We start from the raw sequence: 26,171 nt of genomic DNA, 5'->3' as shown, positions 1-26,171 counted from the left end.
AATCACAGATGATTTAATTACTTTAACAGCTGGCATCATCAACACTATGATTTCTCACTGAGATACTGTGTGTCAGTAAATGTGTATGTGGTTGTCCTCTTGAGGATTCTCATGAGCGCCCTGCAAAACATTCATCACATGTAATTGCGTCTCTGTTCTCCCCACAGCGACACTCCTAACAGTTTTTCTCTGGGTCGTTCCAAGAGTGGAGTAAGAGCATTTGTTTGACATTTGTCCATAACATCTGGCCACTGGGGTATTCCACAGTACAGCTTATTAACAATGCTACAAGCACACATGTGTTTCCCTTTATGGTGCTAAGCAAAGAAACACATCATCCAGCCTGCCACTATCCAGCCCCTTCCACAACAATGAGCCCATTCTCTCTTATTTACCCGCTTCAAGTCAGAGAAAGAATGGGCTTTTGACCACGAATACGATGAAATGTGGTTAAACCTGATCTATTGTTGGGGAAACGATTCTCAAAGACACCCAACTACCCGGCCCTGGCCTCCCAAACCCTTAATTACACCAACGAGATGGATCTGTGTGTACATGTACATCAGAACAGGAGATATTGCATAAACTGGTCTGTTTATAAAACCTGCTGTGTTGACTTGAATTAAGTCACGCTGCAAGCTGACTATGAAAAAGGTGCACGATAGCTTCGTGTACTCTACAGTATACGCAGGCAAAGCCACCCAAACACTGTTCTCACAAGGATTTATTATGACTACTGCAAAATTGAGCATGATAGATAAATGAATATTATAAATTTAATTTGCTGTCAACTCCCAGTTAGAGACATTTAATTCATCTTTCTGTTTTATTGGATACGAAAAAAAGGAAATTATAAATATCAAATGACAGAAGTCCAACAATTAGTTACTACTGGACAAACCACAGTGGCAGTGTTCAAATTACGTGACTTTTGGGGGAGCCCTAGCTTTTGATGGCGGGATATACGAGCATGCATGAATGTGCTGACCCACATGCGTGAACTCCTCACTAAGGTCAAAGGGCGATGGATCGTTTGCTGTACTGGCTCCTCTTCCTGTTAATGTCAAATCTGCTGACACCATCTCTGCTTTTAAATCCACACTCAAGATACATTTTAACACACAAACTGTTTTTAGGCTTTTTTTGTTATGCTATATTCTTTTATATTTATTTTGTCTTATCTTCCTTTATATTTTTTTTGTAACTGCTTTCAAATCGTGAGCTTTTAACTTGCTGTCTGTTTTATAATCCACTATTGATTATTTTATGCTGTCCATGGGAAGCACTTTGTGCCTCAAGCTTGAAAAAATCTTCAAAAATAAATAAGATGCAAATATGCAAAAATATACAATCAATACATTTCAATACATACAGGTAATATTTATCCTGGGACAACAAAGACAAATTATTCGCCATTTCTATGTTTTTTAATCGATTTCCGCTGAGAGGCTTGTCAACATACACGTTATGTGGATGGTCACAGCAGGTATATACAGGATTGTGTTTATTTCACACCTGAAAGTCCGAACCAAGGTCTGAACCAAGGTCTGTGTTCTGTTACATTGTCTACATTTGGTCCTGTTGGTTTTGGTTTCACGCTGCAAAAGGAATAACGGACTTTACAAGACAATTCTACTGGACACGTCGTCTCCCTTCTGCGACTCATATTGTTTTGGTTACGCTGCGTTGTTAGGCCGGCCGGCATCTGAAGTCAGTGTTACTTCCTGAACGTATTTACACTAAATGAATCCAGCGAGCCACCTTTTACCTGTGCTAATACTTCTGCTGGTCTTTTGCTACCAGCAGCACCAGCTTAATGAGCAATACGTGAGAGTGCTTGGTGTTCGCAAGATGAGCCTCCTCATCATGCGAAAACTGTGTCGCAATCGACAGGAAGGAGGAGAAAATGGCTCGCAATCCTGACAGTTATGTAAAAAAAACTTCCTGTCATTGATACGAAAGTCCGAACTATAAAAAAAAGTTGTTTTCACACTGCAAAAGGTTCGGACCTTGGTTTGTTTGGTCCAGACCGAGACCACCTCTTTTGGTCGGACCAAACTGAAAAGTGGCACCTTTCACACCTGGAATTTAGGTTCGGATCAAACTGAAAAGTCCTAAAGTCGGGACCAAACGAGATAGGTGTGAAAGCGCCCTTAGACATTTTAGACCTTCCCCTAAATTTCTCAAATGAGACTTTCTAGGGAGCTCATGTGTCTTTCCCCATATAGCAAACCCTGCTCAGTGGCACACTTTTAAGCTTTCTGTTTCTCTTGAAATCTATTTCTATTAATTCCATCCTTGTCCTGTAAAATGCGTCTTACCTTTCTACGCACCTGTTGCTCTTTGGCCGAGTGGATCTTGACATGTTTGCGTAGGGAGCTGGGATCTGTGTAGCGCTTGGTACAGCCGGGGATCTGACATGCATATGGTTTCTACAAGCAGAGAGAAAGACATATATATTTTACAAACTGGTGTGGGAAACACCTAAATTCACTTTAATGTAATGATGGAGACAGAGTTGGGCAGTTATTCAAGAAGTTATGACAGCAATTGTGAAATTAAAGTGTGAGTAAGCTAAATTCAAATACAGTAAGTTTGAAATCTGTTGAAGTAAAGGCAAAGTTAAAGTCCTACCTTTCAGCTGAGAATGACAGAATTTGAAGTAAGAAGAAGAGGGGAAAAAAGCATGAAAAAGAAAAAACAAAAGATCTGTTATGGAATATTTCAATAGCAGATTATCTTCTCTAGCGTTTCTGTTTAATAAGAGGACTTTATAGCTGGTCTATGTTCGATTTTCACTTGTTATATGCCCTCTTCTTCTCCCAGTGTCGTAATGAACCCCCTCAGTGCTGCATGACAATAATAATAATAATAATAATAATAATAATAATGATAATAAATACTTGACAAAGTGTGTAAAACAGTCACTAATAATACTAATACTTAAGAAATATAATAGGCCATGGCCATGGTCATAGGCCATTTTTTTAATCCTTGTCTTCATTCATTCTACTGACTTTCATTATTTATTTATTTTTCCATTTTGTTGTTCATTTTTGCAAATTTCAGTCCTGCAAAATTTTATTTATTGTTTTTTTTATTTTATTTTAATCTTGCTCTGTTAAACACTTTGGGCTGCATCAGTGTATGAAATTATGAAGGTGATATAAAGGAAAAGTTGAGTTGAGAGGTTGTTGTCTACACGATTAAGAAAACAGGACTGTAATGGGACATTTTCTACATTGGACATTGTGGACCAACAAAGAGTTGGTAGTGTTACTCTACACCTTCATATCTGTGTGTAAACTGACATAGTTGTAGGGAGATTAGAGTAACAGACGGGACATCTGTAAAACGACTGCAGTGTCATGGAGTTTCCTCATCATTTCACATTCTTCTCATTAACCAAACAAATACAGCATGTAGCGAGCTGATTGAGGGATTTTTCCCCCTGACAGCAATTTTTTTTTCATCCCCTGGAATATATGTTGGCCATTAAAGTGTAAGGGGATACACATCTTTATTAGCTATGCCTCCATACCTCAACCTTCTCTGTAAATAAGCCATTGTTATTGCAAGGCGCTTACAGTGCCACTCATCTCCGCCATGTTTGTTTTGTCAAGCAACGCACCCAATACAGCGCAGAACCTTGAGCAAAAAAATCAAGCACAACTTCTGTGTAGGATAAATACCATTAAAGCTTGAAAATGATTTTCCCTCAAAGTGTTTTTGGCAGGGCAGGCAGCTGGGCAGGCACAGTGAAAGCCTTAGCGGGGTGTTAATGTGAAGCCATAAGCATCAGGGTCCCAGATTAGCTGTATCATTTGCCCTACTGTGGAAAGAGTGGGCGGTGGAGGAAAATCCTTAACTGACAGAATAACACAAGTCTGCATTCAAAACTCTGCTTAAGTAAAGCTTCTGAGTGATTTACTATCACGTGTTGCAAAAGCATTGGTGGCTGGCCAACACAGGAACACAGGGGAAAAATAGTCTGGAAATATGAATATTATAAAAATACTGTAAAATGAATATCTCTTTCAATTATAGCTTCTCAGAAAGTGGTGAATTTGAGCGTTTGCTGATTTTTTTCTCTTCAGTTCTCACTCATATAGCCAGAATCCACGTTTCAGACCTGACGTAGAGTGACAACAAGAAGTTTAATTATTTCCATTATGTTAAAGAAAAAGAGACCTTTTCCTCCTTTGTAACAAACTGACTGTCATACAACTAAAGAGTAACCTGTTCACAATTCAGGGCTCTCAAAATAGTTTTTAAGGAACAAATCATATTGTTATCTTTAAACGATAAAAAGTCTGATCTGAAGAGTTGTTTTGATATTTTTGTTTCATCATTGAAATGCACATATGGGATCTAATCAAGGGTTTAAGGATAGAGTGTGTCGATGGAGATAGTAAAGACCTCTGAGGCTAATTTGTAACCTTGGTGTATATAAATAAAAGTTCATTTACTTGACCGACTTTGGCTCCATGGAAGCAGGGCATAAAACATCAACATTTGAGTTTGAGCGCAGGACGACTTTGAATTTATTCATGTAACTTGCAGGAGAAGCGACATGTAAACAAAACCTCCTATAACGTTACGTCTGTTATCAATCGTGACTAAAATAACCACTACTGCTGCTTTGTACTTGTTGTGGGAGTCTTGGATACATTGGGAAACCAAACGCTGTCATGTCTGGATAAATAATATCATCTGGATGTACAAACAGCTCAGTGAGTTTCATCGACTTCTTCAGAAACTACGTCTCAGCGACTCCAAGTAAATCGCTGAGTTACTAGATCGGTATGTACCCAAATTACACAGAATCTGCCGTGACTTAATAGCAATAGACGGATAAAAAGGATGCCAACATAACTACATCATGATGTTTCAGTGCAAAAAGTCTGACGCCTGGCGGAGAGCTGCACTCTACTGAGTGCACTGTTTTAGTTGTCTACTTTATTTGGTTGGCTGGCTTGAAGATGATATGTGTATACTTTGAAATATACAGATATTGACAAGAGGAATTTTCATTGAAATAGTTGCTGAAGTTCCCAGAATTGTGAGACAAAGAACAAACACCTAAATTGTACTTAAGTGAATAATTTGAGCAAAACAACTTATTTACTCCCTCGCCGTGTTGGCGTGCAGATGGTGATAAAGTGAGGTATTGGTGTGGTTACGGAGACATGACGAGTGGCGGCGATGGCTGACTCAACCTTTCCCTCCCTTTATACAGGTCAGAGAAACAGGCAAAGCTCTGTGTGAGCTTGCAGCTCCAATCCAAGTTTGTTACGGCCCCGAGCTGTGACTCGGCCTAATGGCACTGATCATTTAATGATCTGCTGCGTGTCACTGCCAGCGTGGAGGGTGAGAATGCCACACTGCTCACTGACTGACAGCAAATTAAAATCTAACACTGTCAAGCTGTGGAAATAGGCATTGAGACTTGGACAGCAGTGCAGTTTTTAATGTTTGTGTAAAAGTGAAGGAGGGATCCAATGTGAGCACACACATGCACTGAGTGAACATTCGTTGCTAGTTATTTGACAACTAATGTTTTAATATTGCATATAATCTAATCCCTAAATGAATTAGAGACTAAATGCAGCTTGTATCCGACACATGCAAACATTTATAGTCCATAACTTCATGCAGCCATGCTTTCTGCAAAACAGCGACCACCCAGACTATTCTAACTGTTGGCCCGAGACAGGTTAAACATTAATCTACTCTGGTGAAACATTGGGAGGTGAGACAGAGCAGAGACTTAGTTTCTGACCGTGTCCAGGTGAGTGCGCTGATGCTTGGCGCGGTCGCTGGAGTTGCTGAAAGCTTTCTGGCAGCCGGGGTGCTGGCACAGGTACGGCTTCTCTCCTGTGTGGCTCCTCAGGTGGATCTTCAGGTTCTCCAGACGTGAAAACGCTTTGTTACAGCCCTCGAACTGTTGGAGAAGGGAAGACAGCACACACACACACACACACATACACACACAGGACACAAGAATGCACACACAGATGCACACAAAAAGACAACCACAGTCAGGCAGGTATGCACAGGACCACACAAGGAAATAAACAAACACCCACATGCATGCACACACACACACACACAGAAAAAAAAGAAATCAATCAGTGTGAAGCTGGTATATTCTGGTACAATGTGGGCACTGTATACGTGTACGTCTGTGACTCAGAAAGAAGCTGTCCCACTCTTTCCCTCCGTCCCTTGATCACTCGCACAGCTGGAGGAGTTCACTCTACACCAGCTATGGAAAAGTTAGAGAAGCTTAAGAACATGGGTGGTATAATCGCAAGCATTTTTTCCATGGCTCTTGAATTACGCGGCCAATCCAGGGACCTTTGTTGAAAACTGCGTCCCACTTGAAAGACAGCGACATGCGTGACAGTACACCTGCCTCAAGGCCGCCGCTGCGTCTAAATTGCAGGGGAAACTGGAGTGTGCCGTACAGCTCGCGGTTAATGGGCTGTAATGCATAGCATGAGATAAGTGTTCTGCTGTGTATAGTGCAATAGACTGACAAGTGACAGTGACTGTAAACAGGCTCATATCCGACCCAGCTTGGCCCATTTGATCCAAACCACTCAGCCAATGAACACCACAGATTTGTTAACATGTGAATGATTCATGAGGCTTCTCGCATATCCACTCTTGCTCTTAAGCAGAAAACACGGCTGATTGGTTGATGAGGCGGTCCATGTCAAGACCCCCCACAGGGCCTGCTGTGTAAAGAGTCACTAAGTGTACAGTAGGTTGGGAAGCATAGCTCAATGTTACTTATATCTACCTAGGGTCAATCCCATTTAGGAAGCACCTGGACATCAATATACTGAGACTGTCAGAGGGCACAATAGGAGCAGGTGAAGATTTCATGTTAGCATCCTTCTGTACTGCCACTTGCCTGTCAACCTGTAAGGAATTCAGATGTATGACTTGTATAAGGGGTACATGAAAAGGAGGCGCAGTGCAGGTGGATGCATGAAGGTGGAGACAAAAGAGTACAGAGACAAAAGGTGGTGGTGAAGAAGGAAAACAAGGTCGGTCGATGAAGATTAATAAATTATATAAACTGGTTAAGTATGCAATATAAATCTCTTTTTCAGCTGATCGGCCATGAAAAGCTAGTAGGTTATATATACATATATATATATATATATATATATATATATGTATATATATATGTGTGTGTATGTGTGTGTGTGTGTGTGTATTTATCAAAGAACTTCACAAATACACATTTATAGAGCATTTAGCCTCATAATTCAAATTAAGTGTTTTGACATAATCTATTCTATACTCAATACAAGTTTATTGATGGATCACAAACTGCCACCTACTACATCAGAGTGTAACAATGCTGCGCTTATAAAGTCATGAAAGCCATTTGACTTTGTTTTATTAACCAAAAATTTGTCAGCTATCATTGAATTATCACAATAATACACAACAATATAAATCTAACCCAATACAGAAGTCCGTTGAATTGGTGAAGTCAATTCAATGGTGGAAAAAGTATTCAGATCTCTTACTTGAGTAAAAGTACTAATACAAAACTGTCAATTTACTCCACTACAAGTAAAAGTCCTGCATTCAAAACTTACTTCAGTAAAAGTACAAAAGTATCAGCATCAAATGTACTTAAAGTATCAAAAGTAGAAGTATTCGTTCTGCAGCATTGTTTTATATATTCTAAATATATTAATAGATTATTTGTCTTGATGCATTTACGTAAGCAGTGTTTTAATTCTGTAAAGATAGGACTCATTTAAAAGACTTATTATACTGTTATGAGGTGTAATTAAAAAAGTCCTATTACTTTAAATAGATCATGATTTTTATGTTAAATCTCGACCTGAAAAGTAACTAAAGCTTTCAGCTAAATGTAGTGGAGTAAAAAGTAGAATATTTGCCTCAAAATAAAGTGGAGTAGAAGTATAAAGTTACATAAAATGGAAATACTCAAGTAAAGTACAAGTACCTCAAAATTGTACTTTAGTACAGTACTTGGCTAAATGTACTTAGTAATATTCCACCACTGAGTTAATTAAAGCAACTACGAGCCCTTATAAACCAAAACCTTTCAGGAACTAAAAGTCACTTGTGAGAGTTCCTGTTCACATCTCAAATAATTGGGAAAATTAAGACTAATTAGACCAATGATGGATTAAAAAATGATGGCTTTTATTCTATGTCAGGAACCTAAAATAAGGTTCAAAACACAGAGAAACCTGGAGTCAAGAATGGTATTGAGTCCAATAAAAACATGGTGCTCTAACTTTAAACTCTTAAGTACCCCTGAAATGTCAAACAATACCTTCTAAAATAACAGTTTCTTAATCTTAATTAAAACCATTTTTTTTTTCTCACAAAGTGCCAACTGCTTCAGAAGTGCTGCAGTCTCTACTGTCCATTGTAGCCTGACCTTTAGTGAGGCCTGCTGACAACCGGTCAGGTTACGACTAAGGAGAGAGTGACACCATTCTTCTAATGGGCCTTCAGGTTCATCTAGGCTCAATACTCATCCCTGGTCTCCTTCATTCACTCACACAGCACAGGCAGGGCCTTCTATTCACTGAGGCTCCATTTAATATAGGCGAAACCTAAGCCAGTCATGGTAGAGGCGTGTTGGGTGACCAGGCTGATCTGTGGGTGTATGTGCCTCTCAGTAAGAGAGTCTTAATCTGCCCGATTATTGAAACACAACGCACAGCTCCCCAAGTTAGTAGGACCTTTGAGCCGACCAGTTTAGACAAGGTTTTTTTTTTTTTTAAATCAGCTACAAAATAACAATTTAAGCTGAGCTTGTCATTTTCATTATCAATTAATCGTTTGGTCCACAAAATGTTTTACATTTTCAATGTAAATTACAGTTTTTTAAAGTCCAATGTGATATCTAATCAAACCTGAAATTACTTTAATTTAACCCATTGAAGCCTGGAAAGCGGATACGTCGTTTTGTAGTATTTGTATAAGCTCTCATATACTTTTAAAATTTCATTTCTATCTGCTACAGAGGCTGAAAAAGTATATTATTTAGTAGAAGCGTTGACACTTCTGTTGAATTTCCAGAAAAACTTCAGGTTTTAGGGGCTTATTTTAAAATCGCCCAGAGGTTTTACAGGCAGTTTTAGGCGTCAATGGGTTAATATGATAAACAAGGCTGAAAACAGCATTTTTTTCCATTTTGATGGACTCTGCATTTCAGCGTGTAACCTATAAAATCATTTAGTTGGAGAGATGTAGTGGTGGCATTTTATGCAACTGAATGCTTCCATTCACATGATGAGTATTGATTCAAGTGAAGTAGAAAAAGAAGCTCTATTGGTTTGGTACTGGTATTGTTACTGGTTCTTAAATTATTTCCAGTCCTAGTGCTGTGTAGTTGTGGCTAAAGCTGAACATTTAACATGACTGATTTATTGGCCAGACAGCAACACAAAAGTCACAATAAGGCGCAGGACAGGACTGGAGCGTAGTATGAATAAAATATTTCACACACACATTCTGTCCAGACTTCAGCATAAAATCATGGAAAATGTCTTTTAAGACTTCACATCGCACAGTGTTGTACAGCGGAAACATATTATTCTGAAGTCATGCCAATCAAATGCTTCGGATGGAAACGAGAGACGCAGCGAGGGTGGGAAAGTTTAATAAAAATCTCAGTGCAGAGGAACATCCACACGGCCGTACCAGTCATGACAGACGCAGTCCATGCTGACTGCTGAAACGCGGCGCCGAGCATTTGAGTTCGGAAAACAAACACGGCTATTATTGAAGTGCCAAATGTGTGTATTTATGTATAAGGGAATAATCACTCTTTCATTGCTTTCTTTTCCGCAATACAAATTTGAGGCTAAATTATAGTTACGGGTCCGTGGAGGAAACCGTGTTAATCGTGTAGAGCGTATTATTACTCTGGAAGCTGCAGGGAGACGGCTGAATGTGAGGTTTTCCTGCCTGCTGAGAAACCAATAGGCACTGCCACCCCATGGACATTACCCAGAGCTCTGCATGAATAATTTTATGCTACAGTGAGATGTTTTAGCGTGGCCAATCTGATGGTTAAAATGACTTCTTTCAGTGAGTTCATGGACTGTCAAAAACCAACTTCGGTTTGGATACTTGAGGCATGCAGTGCTGTGCAGTTAAATCCAGCATTGCTCCTGTTACTGAAGGAGAGTGCTTTAACGGTTCTGATGTGGGATGTATGTGGTCTTATTTTTGTAAAATGGCAATAAAGCATCAGCCTAGAGGTTTGATTCCAACTAGATTGACCAAAGCTAAAAATATAATGCCAATAAAAGCCTCTAAAAAAATAACTGAATGCTAAAAAAGCATCAATGTCAGTAGGGTCTCTATATCGTCCACGAGGAGTTGCCTAAAATATAAACTGTTTAGAAAGAAATGAACACATAGGTTAAAGTGGTATAAACACGGAGTTGTGGTGGCCGAGGCTTCTGACACAGGATTGATTTTACCGTTGATATTATCTCTGAAAACAGTTTAGACAGCGCTAATGACATTAATTGCTTTAAACATGTTTAGTTTTCCTCTCTGAAACCTCCGTCTAAGGTAAACCGGCAGATCACCACACGAGTGGAGCGGCAGTGGCAGTGTGGAGGGATTTGAGTCCTGTTTGACACCGTCTCGCTCTTGAGTAGGGGGTTCAGTAGCTCGGTAAACATTCGGGATGACAGCGGGGTCTTGACATGGCTGAAGGGGGCGAGAGCAGGGTTGAAAGGGTGGACAGGCAGCTGATCACAACAGACAGATTATGGGCCCAGCATGCAGACGAGTGGAGGTGCGGCGGGCCTGAGGCCTTCATGGGAAATGACTCCTGACTGGCAGGGAAAAGGCCAAACAGTGTCGGGGCTAAAAGGCAGCAGTGTACGGCTCTCCTCACATGCGGCGGCTCATTAGCAACCTGCAGGAGCTGCGGATGATGGAAACAAACCAGCCGTTATGGAGGGGTGTCGGGAGGAAATATGGCTGCTGACATGGAGGGCAGAAATCTGATTTAAAAAAAGCTGAGAAACAGAGAGAATCAGAGGGAAAGTAGAGGTTCTTCTCTTTGGAAAATATCTGACTCTGGTCCTTGCAGCAAAGGTCATCACCTGCAGGAATCATTTCTTCCCTCAAGAATAAGCACCAGGGGTTTCTCCTCTGACAGTCAAGATTATCTAGGGTTGATATTAGAAATGCACCGATCTGTGGCCCAATGGTCAGAAACAGCCTTTCATCAGCTGTTTGGGCATGTCTCTATTTTTTTTTTTGCCGGTCAAACACGCATGGTGGTTTTACGTTGCACACACAGCGACATACAGTATGGGTGCGTTCTTAAATAGTCACTTGTTGGTAAATTTGAAGCGCTGTTATGGAATATACTGTTCAGTTACTCAGAGAGTGTATTCTGGGTGTAGTGTATCATACAACTTAACTGTTAATTCATATAGAAATAAAACTTTCTAATTCTTCTAACAACAGCACTCTTATTTTCCAGTAGACTGTCAAAATGGATTGAAGCATGCACCCAACATCACATCTGCACACATACAACATGCACATTCAGTGGCACACAGTACAGCCACACACATATCATATCATATCATATCATATCATATCATATCATATCATATCATATCATATCATACAAATCAAGTCCAAAAGATGCCGTGGAGGTACAATCTTGAAAAGTGAGATATACAACAATTCATTTGTACTGGGATTGTATTTGTACAGTAACCTGTACAGTTCATTTTATAATGAACATATATAATTTAATTCAGTTTTCCACAAAAGAAAAGTCACAAAAATGCTTGTGTATGCTGTCAATTATCGTTCTGATAAAGTAATTAAATCAAATCGGATTATTAAAAAAATCTGCCAAGAATCAGCCAAGTAAATTGCAAGTCGTGCATCTTTAGTTGCCATAGATGCAGGGGAATCTCCTTTAATATATTGCTTTGGCTCTGGGCAGTAATTATAGACCAAGCCACTGACTAATGATGAGAACATGGGATTCAACCATTTTGCTGCTTACGAGCATGAAATTCACTATTACTCATTTTCAGAGGGCCCCCATAAAAGAAAAAAGTTCTCAGAGCCTAAAAGCCTCCACCAATTCTCCACTGTGATTAGTTTTACCTAATACATCCAGGCTCCTTTACTGCCAAGCCTGACAGACACGATGAGGAGCAAAGAGTATTGGTGGCAAAAGAAAACAGCGCCAAATAAAACATGTTATAAAGTGCCAATGCTCAAACACAGCCCGTATAACTTTATAAGTATGAAAAAGAGGTTTGAGGGAAAGAGTTGGTTTATCACAAGGTGTCTTTCTCTGCCCTGACCAACGAGGAAAACCACCAACACTTCAGGATCTGTTCGGAGGGGAGGCTGTGGAGCGGAGTGCCCTGGCTGCGGATGGGGAGGAACATGTGCATTTAATCTGCCTGCTTCCAAATGCCCTGTGGCAACCACAGCAAAGAGCAGAAAAACGTAAATGGATGAAATTATATCCATATGATTCAACGAGACAGCTAAGGAGAGGCAGGTTTCTCATGCGCTTCGTCAGGATACAAAATTAAACACAGCTTGGCTAAAACATTCACATTACATAGTTTACACATATCATTTCCACTGCGAAGCGAGACCCTTTTAGCAGCCAGCCTCATCTGTTGCGAATAGGACTTTAATTTGAATCAAAGATAGCGGTGGACTTTTTTTTCTAATTTTATTCAGAACAGGGGAGATATGAATTCACACACATTTGCTTTGTTCCTCCTTTTAAGCATTTTTCTCTCCCGCCTCCCGCACTTATTACCCAATTTTTGGCCTTGATTTATGAATGGTTAGATATCAGCACACGCAGCAAAAGCGAGGGAGTGTTGTCCAGATGCGAATGAAAAAGCGAGCAGAGCAAGAGCTCAGCCGATAAATTGGTGGGAGGAAGTAGTCATGTAAATGACTGACGAAATTGTTCTTAACAGCCATTTTGCACTCATGCCTGAATAGTTTGGGGGCCAGATTAAAAACTATGTGGATGGCACAACAGGAAGCATTCGTATGATGACTAAATGAGGCTGCTCACATAATGAGCCTGCCCAGCTGTTTTGTTCCTCTCGCAGACTGTTTGCTGGAGATTGAGGAGGAAGTGCAGTGATGGATCTGGACCCCTGTTCCTGCGGTGGAGGCCTGGCACAGTGTGAGCCTGGCTGCACAACAACATGGTGAGGCTTTATGGAAGCACTTAACCTGCTGTGGTTCAGAGGCCTTCATTCAAATGTCTACCAGCTCTGCAGCCCTGCATCAGATTAGAGAGCTAAGATGTGATTTCCTCTTAAACCGGGCGGCCTGGGGTTTACCGGTTCACCAGGTTGAGGGAAAAAGGAAAACAGGGTCACGCTCTCAAAGAGATGAAGCGGACTGACAGGGAAAAGGATACGTCTTCAGTGTTATCATGCAGTGTTAGCGGAGAACCAAATCGACTTCCAGCCTGATTCCTCTGTTGCCTCAACATATTAAATCTTTCTTCTGGGCAAAGACTCGGGGTGTCAAGAAATGATATTCACACAGACATACTTTACATTCAGCTGTATGAACATGGGTCAGCTGTACAGCACCCTTTGACTCCAGCAAACATTGGATCACGTTTCTGATCCGTATCAATGCTTCTCGGTGAGAGGGGGCAACAGAACTACAACAATTGATGCTTTTAAAGTTTTCTCAGACTTGGAATCTGTCACATAACTGGCTTCATCTATCTGACAACTATCAGAATAGGTTTTTTGGCATTTCCATAATGGCTCTATTCAAACATGACAGGACTGTTGTGTTTACAAAGCATTTGGCACCTGGTACACCCCGGGAGTGGAAAAAGCCTCTTTTTCATTTTACTGGCTGCCCTGAGATAAATTTATGAATTAATTTTATGATTAATCAGACATTTTAGAATTATGCTGCTTGGCTGTATAAGCACCCAGCGATTGTTTTTAATCAAGTCTTTTTGGCTCACTACAACGGTTACAGTTCTTTGCAATTGTGATGGTACACATAAAATTGGCTGCCGGTCTGACCATCCTGTGGATTTGAATGGAAATGTCCTCTGATTAAATTTTAAAGTTTATGACTCAATTAATTCCAACTTGCTGACAGGTTTGTAAATATATAAAACATTTTTGAAAAACAGGAAATAATAATAATAGTAATAATAATAACAATAACAGTAATAACTTTAATAATAATAATAATAATCAATGAAATAAAAAGTCTTCATATTGTAAGTACTTATGATGAATGAAAGCTCATGATTTAAGGGGACTTGGCTGATGATTAACATGACTTTTATTATTTTTTTCTCTTTAACGCTGCAAGAAACAAACAATAAAAAGATGCTTTATTGGACAGTTACTGTAATAAAAATATTTTTTTATATTTATATATTTTATTTTTTATATTTTACTTTAAATTGGCTTATTGACACAATATCATGGCATATTCAAGCTATTTTATTGCCTTGAGCAGAATAATTATGATGTACATCAGTGTTATTAAGAAGGCAAAAGCTGTGCTGTTGGAGCCTTTTTGGTCACTTTGTTTGTTTGTTGTTGTTGTTGTTGTTGTTGTTGTTGTTTTGTTTTTTTTTTTGTTGTTTTTTTGGGGGGGGGGGGGGGGGGCTGAGTGTTATACAACATTTTTTCTTTCTAAAGCCTAAAATTGCTATCATATTTGCGGCCTTATGTGCACATCTGAAAGGGGCCTTTTATATCCCTTTGCAAAACAGAGCAACTACTTGAAGATTGTTAGATGAGAAGATTTATTGCAGAATAAGGGCTGAATACTGGCTCAACAACCACTCAATATCAGAGGGTATTTGGGGTGTTCACTTTAGTGAGGAGACACATGATCCTGTGACCTCGCATTCAGTGAAAGGCTTCTAAAAGAGCCATCCCACTTGGTCTTGTGACAGTGTTTATTCTCACAAACCAATCCTAACCATTTATAATGACTAATTAGAGTGCAGCACAAAGCATCCAGTGCCACGGCCATTAGTAACCATCAAGGCATTAATTATAAACCCATTCAGGAAATCCGAACCCGCCATGAAAAAGACAGACTGGGGGTTACGCAATGAAAATCCTAAACATGATCTGTGTTCCGAGCCGGCGCCTGGACTGATGTTACTGGCAGTCAATGCAGGATCCTGTTTGACGGGCCCATGAGCTACGGCGTCCTCTGACACCCGGGCTTCAATCTGTCCAGCACCTTTCACTCACACCTGCCTCTATTCTCACACTGGCTTTCTCTCTCTGTCTCTCTCTACTCTCTTATACCCCCTTACTGCCAATAAGCTCCTCTTGCTGCAGCCCTACAATGGGGTGTTATATACGTATCTCAACGTGCTCCATGACATCTCATATCGCTGCTATTGGGGGATGATGGACACCAATTCAGCAACAGCCAGTAATCACAATAACATCATATTTAATTGATCCATTTTATCACTCTTTTGTTAAACTATTAGACACAAACTGTATAGTCCAACATGATGATTTGCCTTTACCCTGAATATCTTTTATTGGCTCATGACTATGATCTATAGTCTTCTTCTGTGCACCTTACCTCCCTTTCTTGCCTATGTTTTACATTATATCTTATATACTTTTTTTTCTTTACATTTACTTGCCTAAGTAGGTGTATGTTTATGTTTATATTGTATATCTTTTATGTATTTTATGTATTGTCGCACTGCTTTTTGGAGTCAGCTCTTAAATCTCATTGTACATGTGTATAGTGACAATAAAGACATTCTATTCTATTCTATTCTACTCTATTCTATTCTACTCTATTCTTTTCTATTCTATTCTATTCTATTCTATTCTACTCTATTCTTTTCTATTCTATTCTATTCCATTCCATTCCATTCCATTCTATTATATTCTACTCTATTCTATTATATTCTATTCTATGACTTTGCTGCTCCGTCTGCCTAGCATTGCTACTTTTGTATTCAGGCATTCATTTGACTTTTCCTCCAAAAAGTAAAAATATGTTTGAATTTGCACTGGGCAAGTTTACATGCTGTCAGCTCTTGGTCAGAGCTGGAGGTCGGAATTTACCAGTTGAAATTTCCAACTAATGACTTCCGAGCATTTCAGGTGTATGACACAAAAAATAAACAAAAAACTTGGCCGACCGTGACAAACTGATGTTTCTTTGTCAAGTGTACACACAATTAAACTTTCAAGTGAAGCCTCATTGCATATATAAACAAACAGAGGCGCGTTGGTTCATACTTGGAAGCATATATGATGGTATGTACTATTCTAATGAAATGCAGGCAAATATATCTTTCAGATTATGTTTTCCATTTACAATATGCGCTTTCATGAGTGCTGCCATTGTTGTATGTTACACAACTTCACATTTGTTTAATTTATTATGTGGTTATGAGTGAATGGATTTGCTGTATTTCTCTTCCTTTGTCCTTGTAAGCTCACTAAGACAAATTCCAAACGAGCATGTTGACAAGGCAATAAAGTATTGAATGTTGAATAATTCATGAAGTTGGGGTTGTTGGATATGTCCAAAGGTTTGCAAGTTGGAGTAGTAACAGGTTGGAAATTTTCGAGTTCCAAGTTGTCTGGAATGAAGCATAAATCACAAGAAAGGAAAAACTTTTCAACTTTAATCTACCTTGCCTACTTCTACTGTAAGGTTCTTAAATTACCAGAGTGAAAATGGTCTAATTGTCTAAATAAGAAGAAAATGTCGCATTATTCGCTCAAAATGCAACATGTCTGCATGTGATTGCATTTTATTTTGGTCTTTTGAGGCTGCAGGCAATGGAGAAATTGGCATCTTTTGACATTGCCACATGCCTGGAAAGATGCCCTTGGTCTGACAACAACTCCTGACATTAACCCTTCGTGCTTTAAAACGGGAAAAAAACATAACGGAACCACAGTATCAATCCAGAAAACCAATGTGTATTGCCTGTAGCTTATTTCAACAGCATTGAAATGTTTTAGTTTATTTAAGTGTTGGTTATTTCTGTGATCAAAGAAAATGTCATGCTTATGTACACAATACTATTTCTACTGAAATTTTATGTTCTGTGTTTTGTATTTATTATGATTATTTGTTTGTTGTGTGACATTTTTTACTACTGAATGCAGAACAAATTGCCCCTCGGGGACAATAAAGATTTATCAAATCAAATCAAATGCCTACAGGTCTACTTCTCTATTGCATCCCCATTTTGTGATTTCAGATGAAATGGTGGATTCATTTTTTAATCTTGCCTACTGGCTTTAAATTCTTGTGTGACCTAATGAATGACATAATAAATACCACAGTTGAAGTCACCGTGTTCCTGTATCATAGAGACTTGTTAGGTAAAGAAATAAAACCTTCTCCCCTTTTGGCAGACCATTCGTTGTCCACACAAGGCAAAGAGTTGACACAGCTGTCTAAAGACCTACTGTAGCATACACTGGGCGACTCTATAACTCTGACGTGACAACAAATAAACACTGCAGAAGCCCAGCAAGTCGCCAAGACAAATACCTTGATGCTAGAAGCACTACAGTATTCAGACAGAAAACATGCCAGCAAAATTAAACAATAGGTCAACATGGCATTGTGATCAATGCCAGCATAAGGACTCAGGCAGGCAGGGTGCAGGGGAAAAGAGTGCGTTTATGCAACCCTCTGGAGTGGGACCAGACCACAAAGCCTTCTGGGTAAAAAAGCAGCTGCCCAAGAAATGTGGTGCAACGGTGCCCCTAGATTTGTTCACTCCTCAGCATGCTGAGGTTGTGTTCTTTTCTGCTCTCTGTGGGTTTCAGGGTCCAGTTTCCAGTTATGTGGATATGGCTGGTTGCAATATATCAGACTGCGCTCGATATTCAGTGTGTCAAGTCAAATCACGCCTCAGGCGTTCTTAGCAAGCACATCAGCATTCATTCACATTTCAATAAATCAATTCACCACATTTCAGTATATGGTTCTCTATTCATATTCAATAATTCAGTCCACACTAACACGCCTGTGCCCACTGTCTTATAGGAAAACACATTTATTTGAGGGCAAAACCACTCCCCATTCCTGTGCAGTTACGACTATATCGAGCAACCCGCCAACGGCAAAAATCCAAAAGTCCCACTACACACTGGTATTCTGCAGTAAACGTTTTCATATTTATGGAAAATTTCCTTCAAATTTCTCATCAGACATATGTTTATGTTAGCCGTAATATGAGTCCCAGCCTGGTATTCGTACACAATTTGCCAGTTAGAGTGCAGGCACATTACAATACACCATTTCCCCCCGTATACAATATACATTTCCTGGCTGTACTTTAAATCATGCATGACCTGATCTTAATTTCTTGGCATTGTTCCTTTCAGGAAAAAAAATGTGCATACTGGTGGTGATACTGATGTTTTGTTTGTTTTGCCCCTGACGAGGATGCAGTGCGATCTAAATGACAGCTGCTACGTGACACAGTATGAAGGATCCCTGTTATGAGAAACTGGAAGAACAAAAGAAAAAACTAAAGGATATGCTCTGACTTAAAGGCTTCTTACTTCTACTGTAATTCTGCCCGAATAACTGAACCAATCTGGTTCTAAACCCCACATAAACCTTTTTACATCGATGTTAAACCAATTCCAAAGCTGAACACAGTGAATGTGAAACAGATGTTTTTGGAAGTGAACAGAAAGCGAGAGGGCTTCTTTCTGGAGACAGTTAGAGATCGTTGGGGTGTAAACCTCTACGGGGGAGAGGTAAATCCCAACTTAAATATCAGTCTTTGTAGTGCCAGTTCTGCTGGGTCACACAATCATAAAATAGGGTTAAAGGAAATTGGATCATTCAGTGTATCGTGTCCTTATATGTCCCACTGCAAAAGATTTTCGGTCCTGTTTCTCTGACTCTTCTCCAATTTGTCCCCTTTTCTTTCATTATCAATTATTACAGTAGACATGCTTTTGGTAACAAACTCACTATTTTGATATATTCAACATTTAAGGCCACAATCCACGCCTCAATATTCTGCTTGGATCTTCCCATGTGGATCTCTCTTCACTCTCTCACTTTGCATTTGAAAACACCCTGAAGGTCTTGACAGTGTAAAAACACAGAGGTCTCTGCTTGGACAGCTTGGTCGACTTGTAACAAACACTTTAGTTGTGTGTGTGTAACTGCTGTGCTAATGCTTCAAAAATGCTCTAAAGTCCGCATTCAGTGCATACCAAATCACTTGTCATGCATAATGCCTTGTGATGAATTCTGGGCAAAAATGTCGTTTTTTGAGATGACATCAGTGGAGCTGAATTGCATGTCTGGCTCCGTTTCTTCCAGCCTTCACTTCTTTTCTCAAACATTCAAATTAAAGCCGGCACATTAACCACAGAACACCGCGGTGCATAATTTAAACTTGACACCCTAAACGTAAACACGTCTTTCGCTACATAATTTATCCATACTTCTCTTAGTGTTTATTTTGCACGGTAGCAACTCATATATATTAGCTGCAGGTCTAGCCTAGTCTGGTGTGGTGCGCAGTGGGTCTGGCTGGCTGAAGGGATACTGTCGTCTTGGGTTGTGGGGTGGCTCTGAGGCAGATGCGGTCCCGGTGTGTATAAATGTCCTTCTTGTTTGCTTGTTTGGTGGGTGATGTGAAGGCGGCCAGGGGACTCGGCTCTACGCAGTGCCCTCTGCCACACTGACAAGTCAGCAAAAAATAAAAACAAACATCTGGATGCTTTAAGAGATTTACCTCTGTTCAACACACACACAGCACACACACAACCAACTGGCCAGTTTGGTGGGTATATTTGCAGAGTGGCTGCTGTGGCACAAATTGTGCCCAAGCACAAAACGAGGCCAGTGTGTGAATGTGAGGAGTGGGAGAGGATGGTAACGTCAGAGGAGAAAGGGCCTTTTATGTGTTTGCCCTGTAAAATGCCACAAATATACTTTGGCTATAATTACCTGTTTGACTGTAGCAAAGAAACAGAAAGCACACCTCCACAATGCACATGATCCATGACGGTATTCAGCCAAAAAGCACGAACAAGTCAGTGAAAACCTCTCACACAGAGTCTAAAAAGGCCCTAACGAGATCCCACGGCTCTTCTCCATCCAGCCTCCCTCTCTGTGCAGCACAAACTGGGTATGCATCCCTGCAACAGCCCCCTGAACATAACTGAGACCCTGAACATCCACCCCAGCTTCTTCTATCCGATGTATTAGTAAACTGATCTGGCTCAGTAGAGAGGTTAAACTGATTAAGGTTTTGGATGGGACACAATTATGACACAATCTCTATGCAGCGTATAACCGGCCCCAGCCCTGGGTCTTCAGGTTTCCGATACCAGCGCGTGATTAAATGTTGAGGAAATGGGGAAACTCAAAATATTGCATTCCAGACAAATGCAATTAGAGTGTATCACATGCAGCAAAGCCTGCATGCTTTGATACCTGGTGATGAGGTTGAAGGAAAGGTAGCTGTGGACGTTTTATAGCTAGAGTTCATTGCAGCATGGTTATACTGTGTGTTATACCAATATTGTAATCTGTATTTATAAAAGAAAATTATCCACCAGCACGTGTTGAAAAATTTCTCCTGCATCTTCACATTATGTCTTTGAATCTTCCTTTAACTCCGCCAGGCATGGTTTGTTATTTGGTGGCTTAATCCTCAATCAAAGCTAAATTTACCAGACTTAAAGTTAACATGATACAATTTGTGTTACAGATTGGTATTTATAATTATAATTAATTCGCAGAACTGGCTGTTTTAGACATGCCAACTTGTGTCTTGTGCATTACGTTACTATGGAGGAAATAAACACACACACTAATATTTTGTACTTACAACGCACAGCTAATCTGAAACTTCTGTGGTTTTACATTTTAAATGTAAAAAAAACTACAACAAAACTAGGACACCACACGAAGTAAAATAAAAAGTAAATCTTTAATTCAAAAATAAAAATAAATGATTTTTAAAGTTTTCTTTTCTTTTTGCTGTTCAGGCCACCATTATGATTTTTAGGATGAATGCTTCAAAATATCACTATTTTTAGTGCCGACATGGCATGACTGCTAATGTAATCAAAAAAACAAAACAAAAAAACAACCAAAATTTATTGGTAAAAATATTATTGTTAAACCTAATGAAGAAAGAAAAAAATATTGTTGTTTTATTTTTTTGTCACTTGATTGCAATCCTCTTTTGATTAGTTTTAATTATATAACAATATCCTAACACTTAACAGGATTAATATCTATATCAAAAGAATACAACATCAATAAATTACTATAATATTGAACATAGTGTTCTAGAAGCAGCACAGAATAATTCTGTCACAATTAAATATGCAATGCCAATGACAAAAAAATATTGCATGATTTGTTCGATGAAAATGAGGGTCTGGCTACAGAAAAAGTTGCAGAGGAGCCACTAAGGCGTATGCTGTGGTTGCGTAGGTGCAGTAAGTGTTGCGTGCATCAAAGCTAAATTCCGATCTTAATGATAGATAGTGGGAGAGAAGGGGAGAGGGAGGTGTGGGTGGTGTTGGAGAACACTGGACTACATTAGTGCAAAAGATTGACTGGAAAACTTTTTTGGGCCTGACAAGAAGTTGGCCGGGCACACTCAACAAGGAAAACAAGCAAGCTCCATCTATCCAGGGCTTTCATTCGTATGCCAAAACATCAGTCGCAGAGCCCCTCAGCCAGCAGTTTCATCATACGAATATCACATGTGGACAGTGTTGTGTTACTATTAGCATGACGACCGGGCTGCCAAGCAGCACTGCAGGCCTGACAGAAGACAGAGGATAACCACAGGATGGGCTTTAGAGAAAGAAATTAGACTATCTAGCTACCTGATGAACTCATTTGCCTGGGGAATGACTGACAAAGTTAATTCTGGAAATGATTTAACTGGTAACAGAGGCACGGGACCTTCAGATAGAGTGCTAGAAGTTGATCTCCGCCAGGTCTTTATTTAGCCCTGATTAACTCTTTGCATTTGTGCCAACTTAACCGACCATAGGAGTTCTGTTTCCTATGCATGCAGTTACTCCTGACATGCTGAATCAAAGCCCTTTCTCGCCTATTGACCCTGATTACTTTCAGTGAGCCATATACAGACCTCTCCTCCCACAGTACCCTGGAGTTAAATGTGTGTGTGTGTGTACAGCCTGAGGAACTGGTTGGCTAATCCACAATATTGTGTGTTTCCATACGAGTTCCTCAGGTCAGTTTGAATGTCTGCATGTTGGATGCAACACATTGCCACTGAACTTCTGGATATTTTATCTGTTTTAAATCAACTGAGGAATCAAATGCTACTTTAAAGAATGGGAATAATATTTTACACTTTGATTTCTTTGTTTGTGAAAAAGCAAGATTATGCAAAAATAACAATTATATGTGTGCATGTCTGAGCACACATAATAGTAAGGTTTTAAAAAAAACTTTTTCAAAAGCACGTGTTCAGAATGATAGGATATCCATATTCGACAGTTATAATTTATTAAAGTTATAAAAAACAAAAAAAAGATTTTCGGCCCAACCTGCACCTGAGTTAAAAAAACAAAAACAAAAACTGTGTTGACAGTTGTTAGCAGGTTGTCTGTGTGCAGAGGGCATTTTAAAAAATGATTGCTGTGGCATCGATTAGTATCTAGTTTCATTTTTTAATACTAGTATTAAAGGTTAAATTATTACATTTTAGTATTGTGGCAACCTTCTATAGGGAACCAAGCTCAATACATTTTACTCCAGGTACATTTAGGCTTCGAAGATGGACTCTGAGATTGGGCCTCTAAGTCGTCCAGACAGGCCGAGTGTCAGCGGCTCATACGGGTACAAACACATTAATATCAACGTCACTCGCCACCCGCACCCAGTGCCCAGACGGCTCCAGTTTCAGGCAGCATTCAGAGGAAAAGTCGGGTCATGTGCTGAACCTCAGTTTTAATTAGCTAATGGCACTCCCTGTTTCATCTCCTGGTCTGAGCTGATTGCTCACAAAAGACTCCATTTACCCCTGAAAACACACGCCATCTTGGCAGTGGCCTGCGCTCTATGTCTCAACGTCTGCTGCTGAGGGATTTTGCCACTCTCCTCCAAAAATCAGTCTAGTAAATCTAAATATATATGTTTGCTGGTTTCACACCAGTGAAAGAAGAGGAAATTCCATGATCTATGCTTTTTTCCAGCGGGCCTCGAGATCCAACTTTCCTTCAACAAGTGGTTTGACTGAGTGTGTCAGGGAGTGTTTTGGTGTTTGTCTGTGTGCGTGTGTTCGCATGTGTATGTGTTTGGACAGGGTCCTATTAAGCAGCTAATGCTGGCTGTGTTTTATCATTGTGCAATGGGCGGGTGGCTTTCTGTCTCTCTCACATATGAGTAACACTAAAGTATGTGAATCTACCCTTTTATGGAGGAATTTTCTTTTGCTTTTAAATAATTTGTCTATTACATCACATTAATGGTATGAACCCTAGGGGAAGAAATTAGGAACTTTAATCAAATAACAAAAGAAACTGATACTGCAAACCACCATGGAAAAGAGCATAATGTTCTCTTAACTTAATGAGATATAAATCACCATTAAGATCACCTTACTTTAATTACCGGTACAAAAAGCCTAATAAGCTTTCCTTTTCAGCCATAATTTTAAATAAAGCCTTAATATTCTATACAAGCCAAAACTGCCTTAACAACACAACTTTCTTCTTGATATTTATCGTATAAAATTCACCCAAACTTTGCTTAAAAAAATACTGCATTGCTCCAAAGATTTTTACTTTGAAATACTGCATATTAATATAGCAGCTTAAGAAAACCACTGCATCGTGTTTCGTGCCTTGAATCTTTTATCCCGCGACAACATAATCTTCGATAATAACATAAAAAACATACTATTGTTTTGAAAAATGTGACCAAAAGAAATATGCCAAGTAAGCCAAATAAAGTGCACAGGGCCGTACTCCTGCCTGAAGTCTCTCTGCCTTGTAGACACTCTGTCCTTTCCACACAGAAAGCTTCATGACCATATTTTCTGACCTTCATAGCTCACAGACCGGCCTTCAGACACTTCAAATCCGCTGGGACGGCCTCTGACAAAGCAGAACAATATCAAAGTCTGGGACCATGTCAGGGCTACTCTGGCTGGATATATTTTTAATATTTATGCAGACACAGGAAAAAATGTAATAAACTAAAACAACAAGTGAATTAGGCATGAAACACAACAGGATATTGCAAAGAGATTATGTTGTTTCCTTTTCGCCCGTGTGTCCTTTAGTGCTTGCCTGCTCTACACAACAGCCCAGGGCTAGCTTTAATTGGCGGAGAAAGGGAACCAAACATGTTTTCTAAAAAGGTAGCAGAACTTTTTAAGAGTCACAAACTCAGCCTGCGACATATGGAAGGAACTGAGTTTTTTTAATGTAGAATTTCTTAAAATATTAGCCAGGTACAGACTGTGACAGGCTCATGCAGGGGTCGGGGTACAACTTGTGATAATGACTTTTTCCTGCCAAGACGCAGCATGAAGCAAATGCTGTGCAGCTGTATGAGAGAAAAAGAGATACAGTATATATGTAGTGAGAGAGGGAGAGAGAGGGAGAAAGAGGAGAGAGATGTGTTATGTTTGGATGTGAGGAGAGCCGTGTTTCATGAGCGCCCGCTGGAATCTGCTGCTGGAAAGATAATAAAGGGATTAGCTCTGGTTTTTCTACAGTATTCGGTCCTAAAACAGAATGTCTCATCTGCTTCCTCTATGTGAATTTCTCAAATTCTTGAATGCCTTTGTCTATTGCATGAGCACAACAAACACAAGAGGCATCAGTGCTCATGGCCAAAAAGCACACAAGCTCAGACAAAAAAAATAAGGATTTGGGATGGACACAACTAAAATACATGGACATGCAAACATGTACAGAGACACAAGGTTTCCTATGAGTATATAGTACTTACTTAAATCCGTATAGACTATATACAAACATAAACACAGTTACAAACACACACAGAGAGTGTGCTTATTTTCTCTGGCCCTCCACGTTTATCTGCTGAAGTCCCAGATCAACACACATTCAATCCCTGCTGATTACACGTGTTGATTCAAGCTTGAAAACATTTCACATTTCTGTTTATGTTCTGTCGGAAAAGCAGGAGTGTTACAACCCGACGTACTGTACGCGGAATCAATACTTCCTATTGTGAGAGTCAATGGAAACAATATCCCCATTTTCACATACTGCAAGGCTGCGAATATGTGTGTTTGTGTGTGTGCTTGAAGTAAGGGTGACTAGGAGGTAAGAGTGTGTGTCAGGCTTTCACAGAGCCTCACGTCCGCAGACAGAATCCAGTGGCTCGTCCACACTGAGCCGAATTGTTCCAGCGCTCACATATGGTAAACATCTCCAAAAACATGTACATACACACACCTTCACAGTGACACATTTATGCAAACACCTCCACCGAATATACATACAAACGTTTAGCCAGCGTGGCTGTGTGTCAGCAGAATGTGACTACAGAGCTCGGACTACAGAAAATCTGAAGAGCAACAACAACAAGAAAAAAGAAAAAAGACAGATAAAAGCCTTTAATATAACACACTCCTGAAGCAGAATTACCAGTCGGGAAATGTACAATGCAGCTAATTACTTCCAAATTTTTAGTTCACGCTGAGCCAAGTAAGCAGAAACACTAATATCCTGGAGTGACGCAAAGCAGGAGAACAGCAGCATGTTTGTGTCTTTTTGGCTTCAGCCGACGTTCAGCTCAGATGTGCACTAAGTATCAGAATAAACATGAATTTCTTATCCAACTCCACAGAAAACTGTCATCAAATTCAACTTTCTTTTAACAGACTTTTACCGCAGTTAATTTTACAAGCCACTGTTACTTAGAAATATAAACATTTTTCCCTTTTAAGTGAAAAAAAAATGGCCTGGAGATAAAACAGGTGCTGTAGGAATATTACAGACTCTGTTCTTCAATAATTAGGATTTGGATGGGTTCCCTAACTTGAAGAGGGCCACTTCTGACAGGAGCTTTTGGTGAAGCCGTGAATTGAGCAAGACTAGCAAATGTTACCGACTATCCCTCTGTGG

At 39.7% G+C, this 26,171-nt stretch overlaps 1 protein-coding gene across 1 annotated transcript in view; it reads right to left on the bottom strand.

The window, feature by feature from the left end:
* LOC131977626 (zinc finger protein GLIS1) overlaps positions 1-26,171 on the bottom strand; it is a 90,268-nt gene that overhangs the window by 20,705 nt on the left and 43,392 nt on the right. Inside the window, exons 6-7 of the mRNA XM_059341023.1 lie at positions 5,783-5,944; positions 2,322-2,432 (exon numbers count right to left, since the gene is read on the bottom strand). Coding sequence (XP_059197006.1) covers positions 2,322-2,432; positions 5,783-5,944 — 273 coding nt within the window. The remainder of the gene's footprint in view (positions 1-2,321; positions 2,433-5,782; positions 5,945-26,171) is intronic.

The sequence above is a fragment of the Centropristis striata genome, chromosome 9, assembly GCF_030273125.1.
Source record: "Centropristis striata isolate RG_2023a ecotype Rhode Island chromosome 9, C.striata_1.0, whole genome shotgun sequence".
Classification (NCBI taxonomy): Eukaryota; Metazoa; Chordata; class Actinopteri; order Perciformes; family Serranidae; genus Centropristis; species Centropristis striata.
This window is presented reverse-complemented; position numbering and strand designations above follow the sequence as displayed.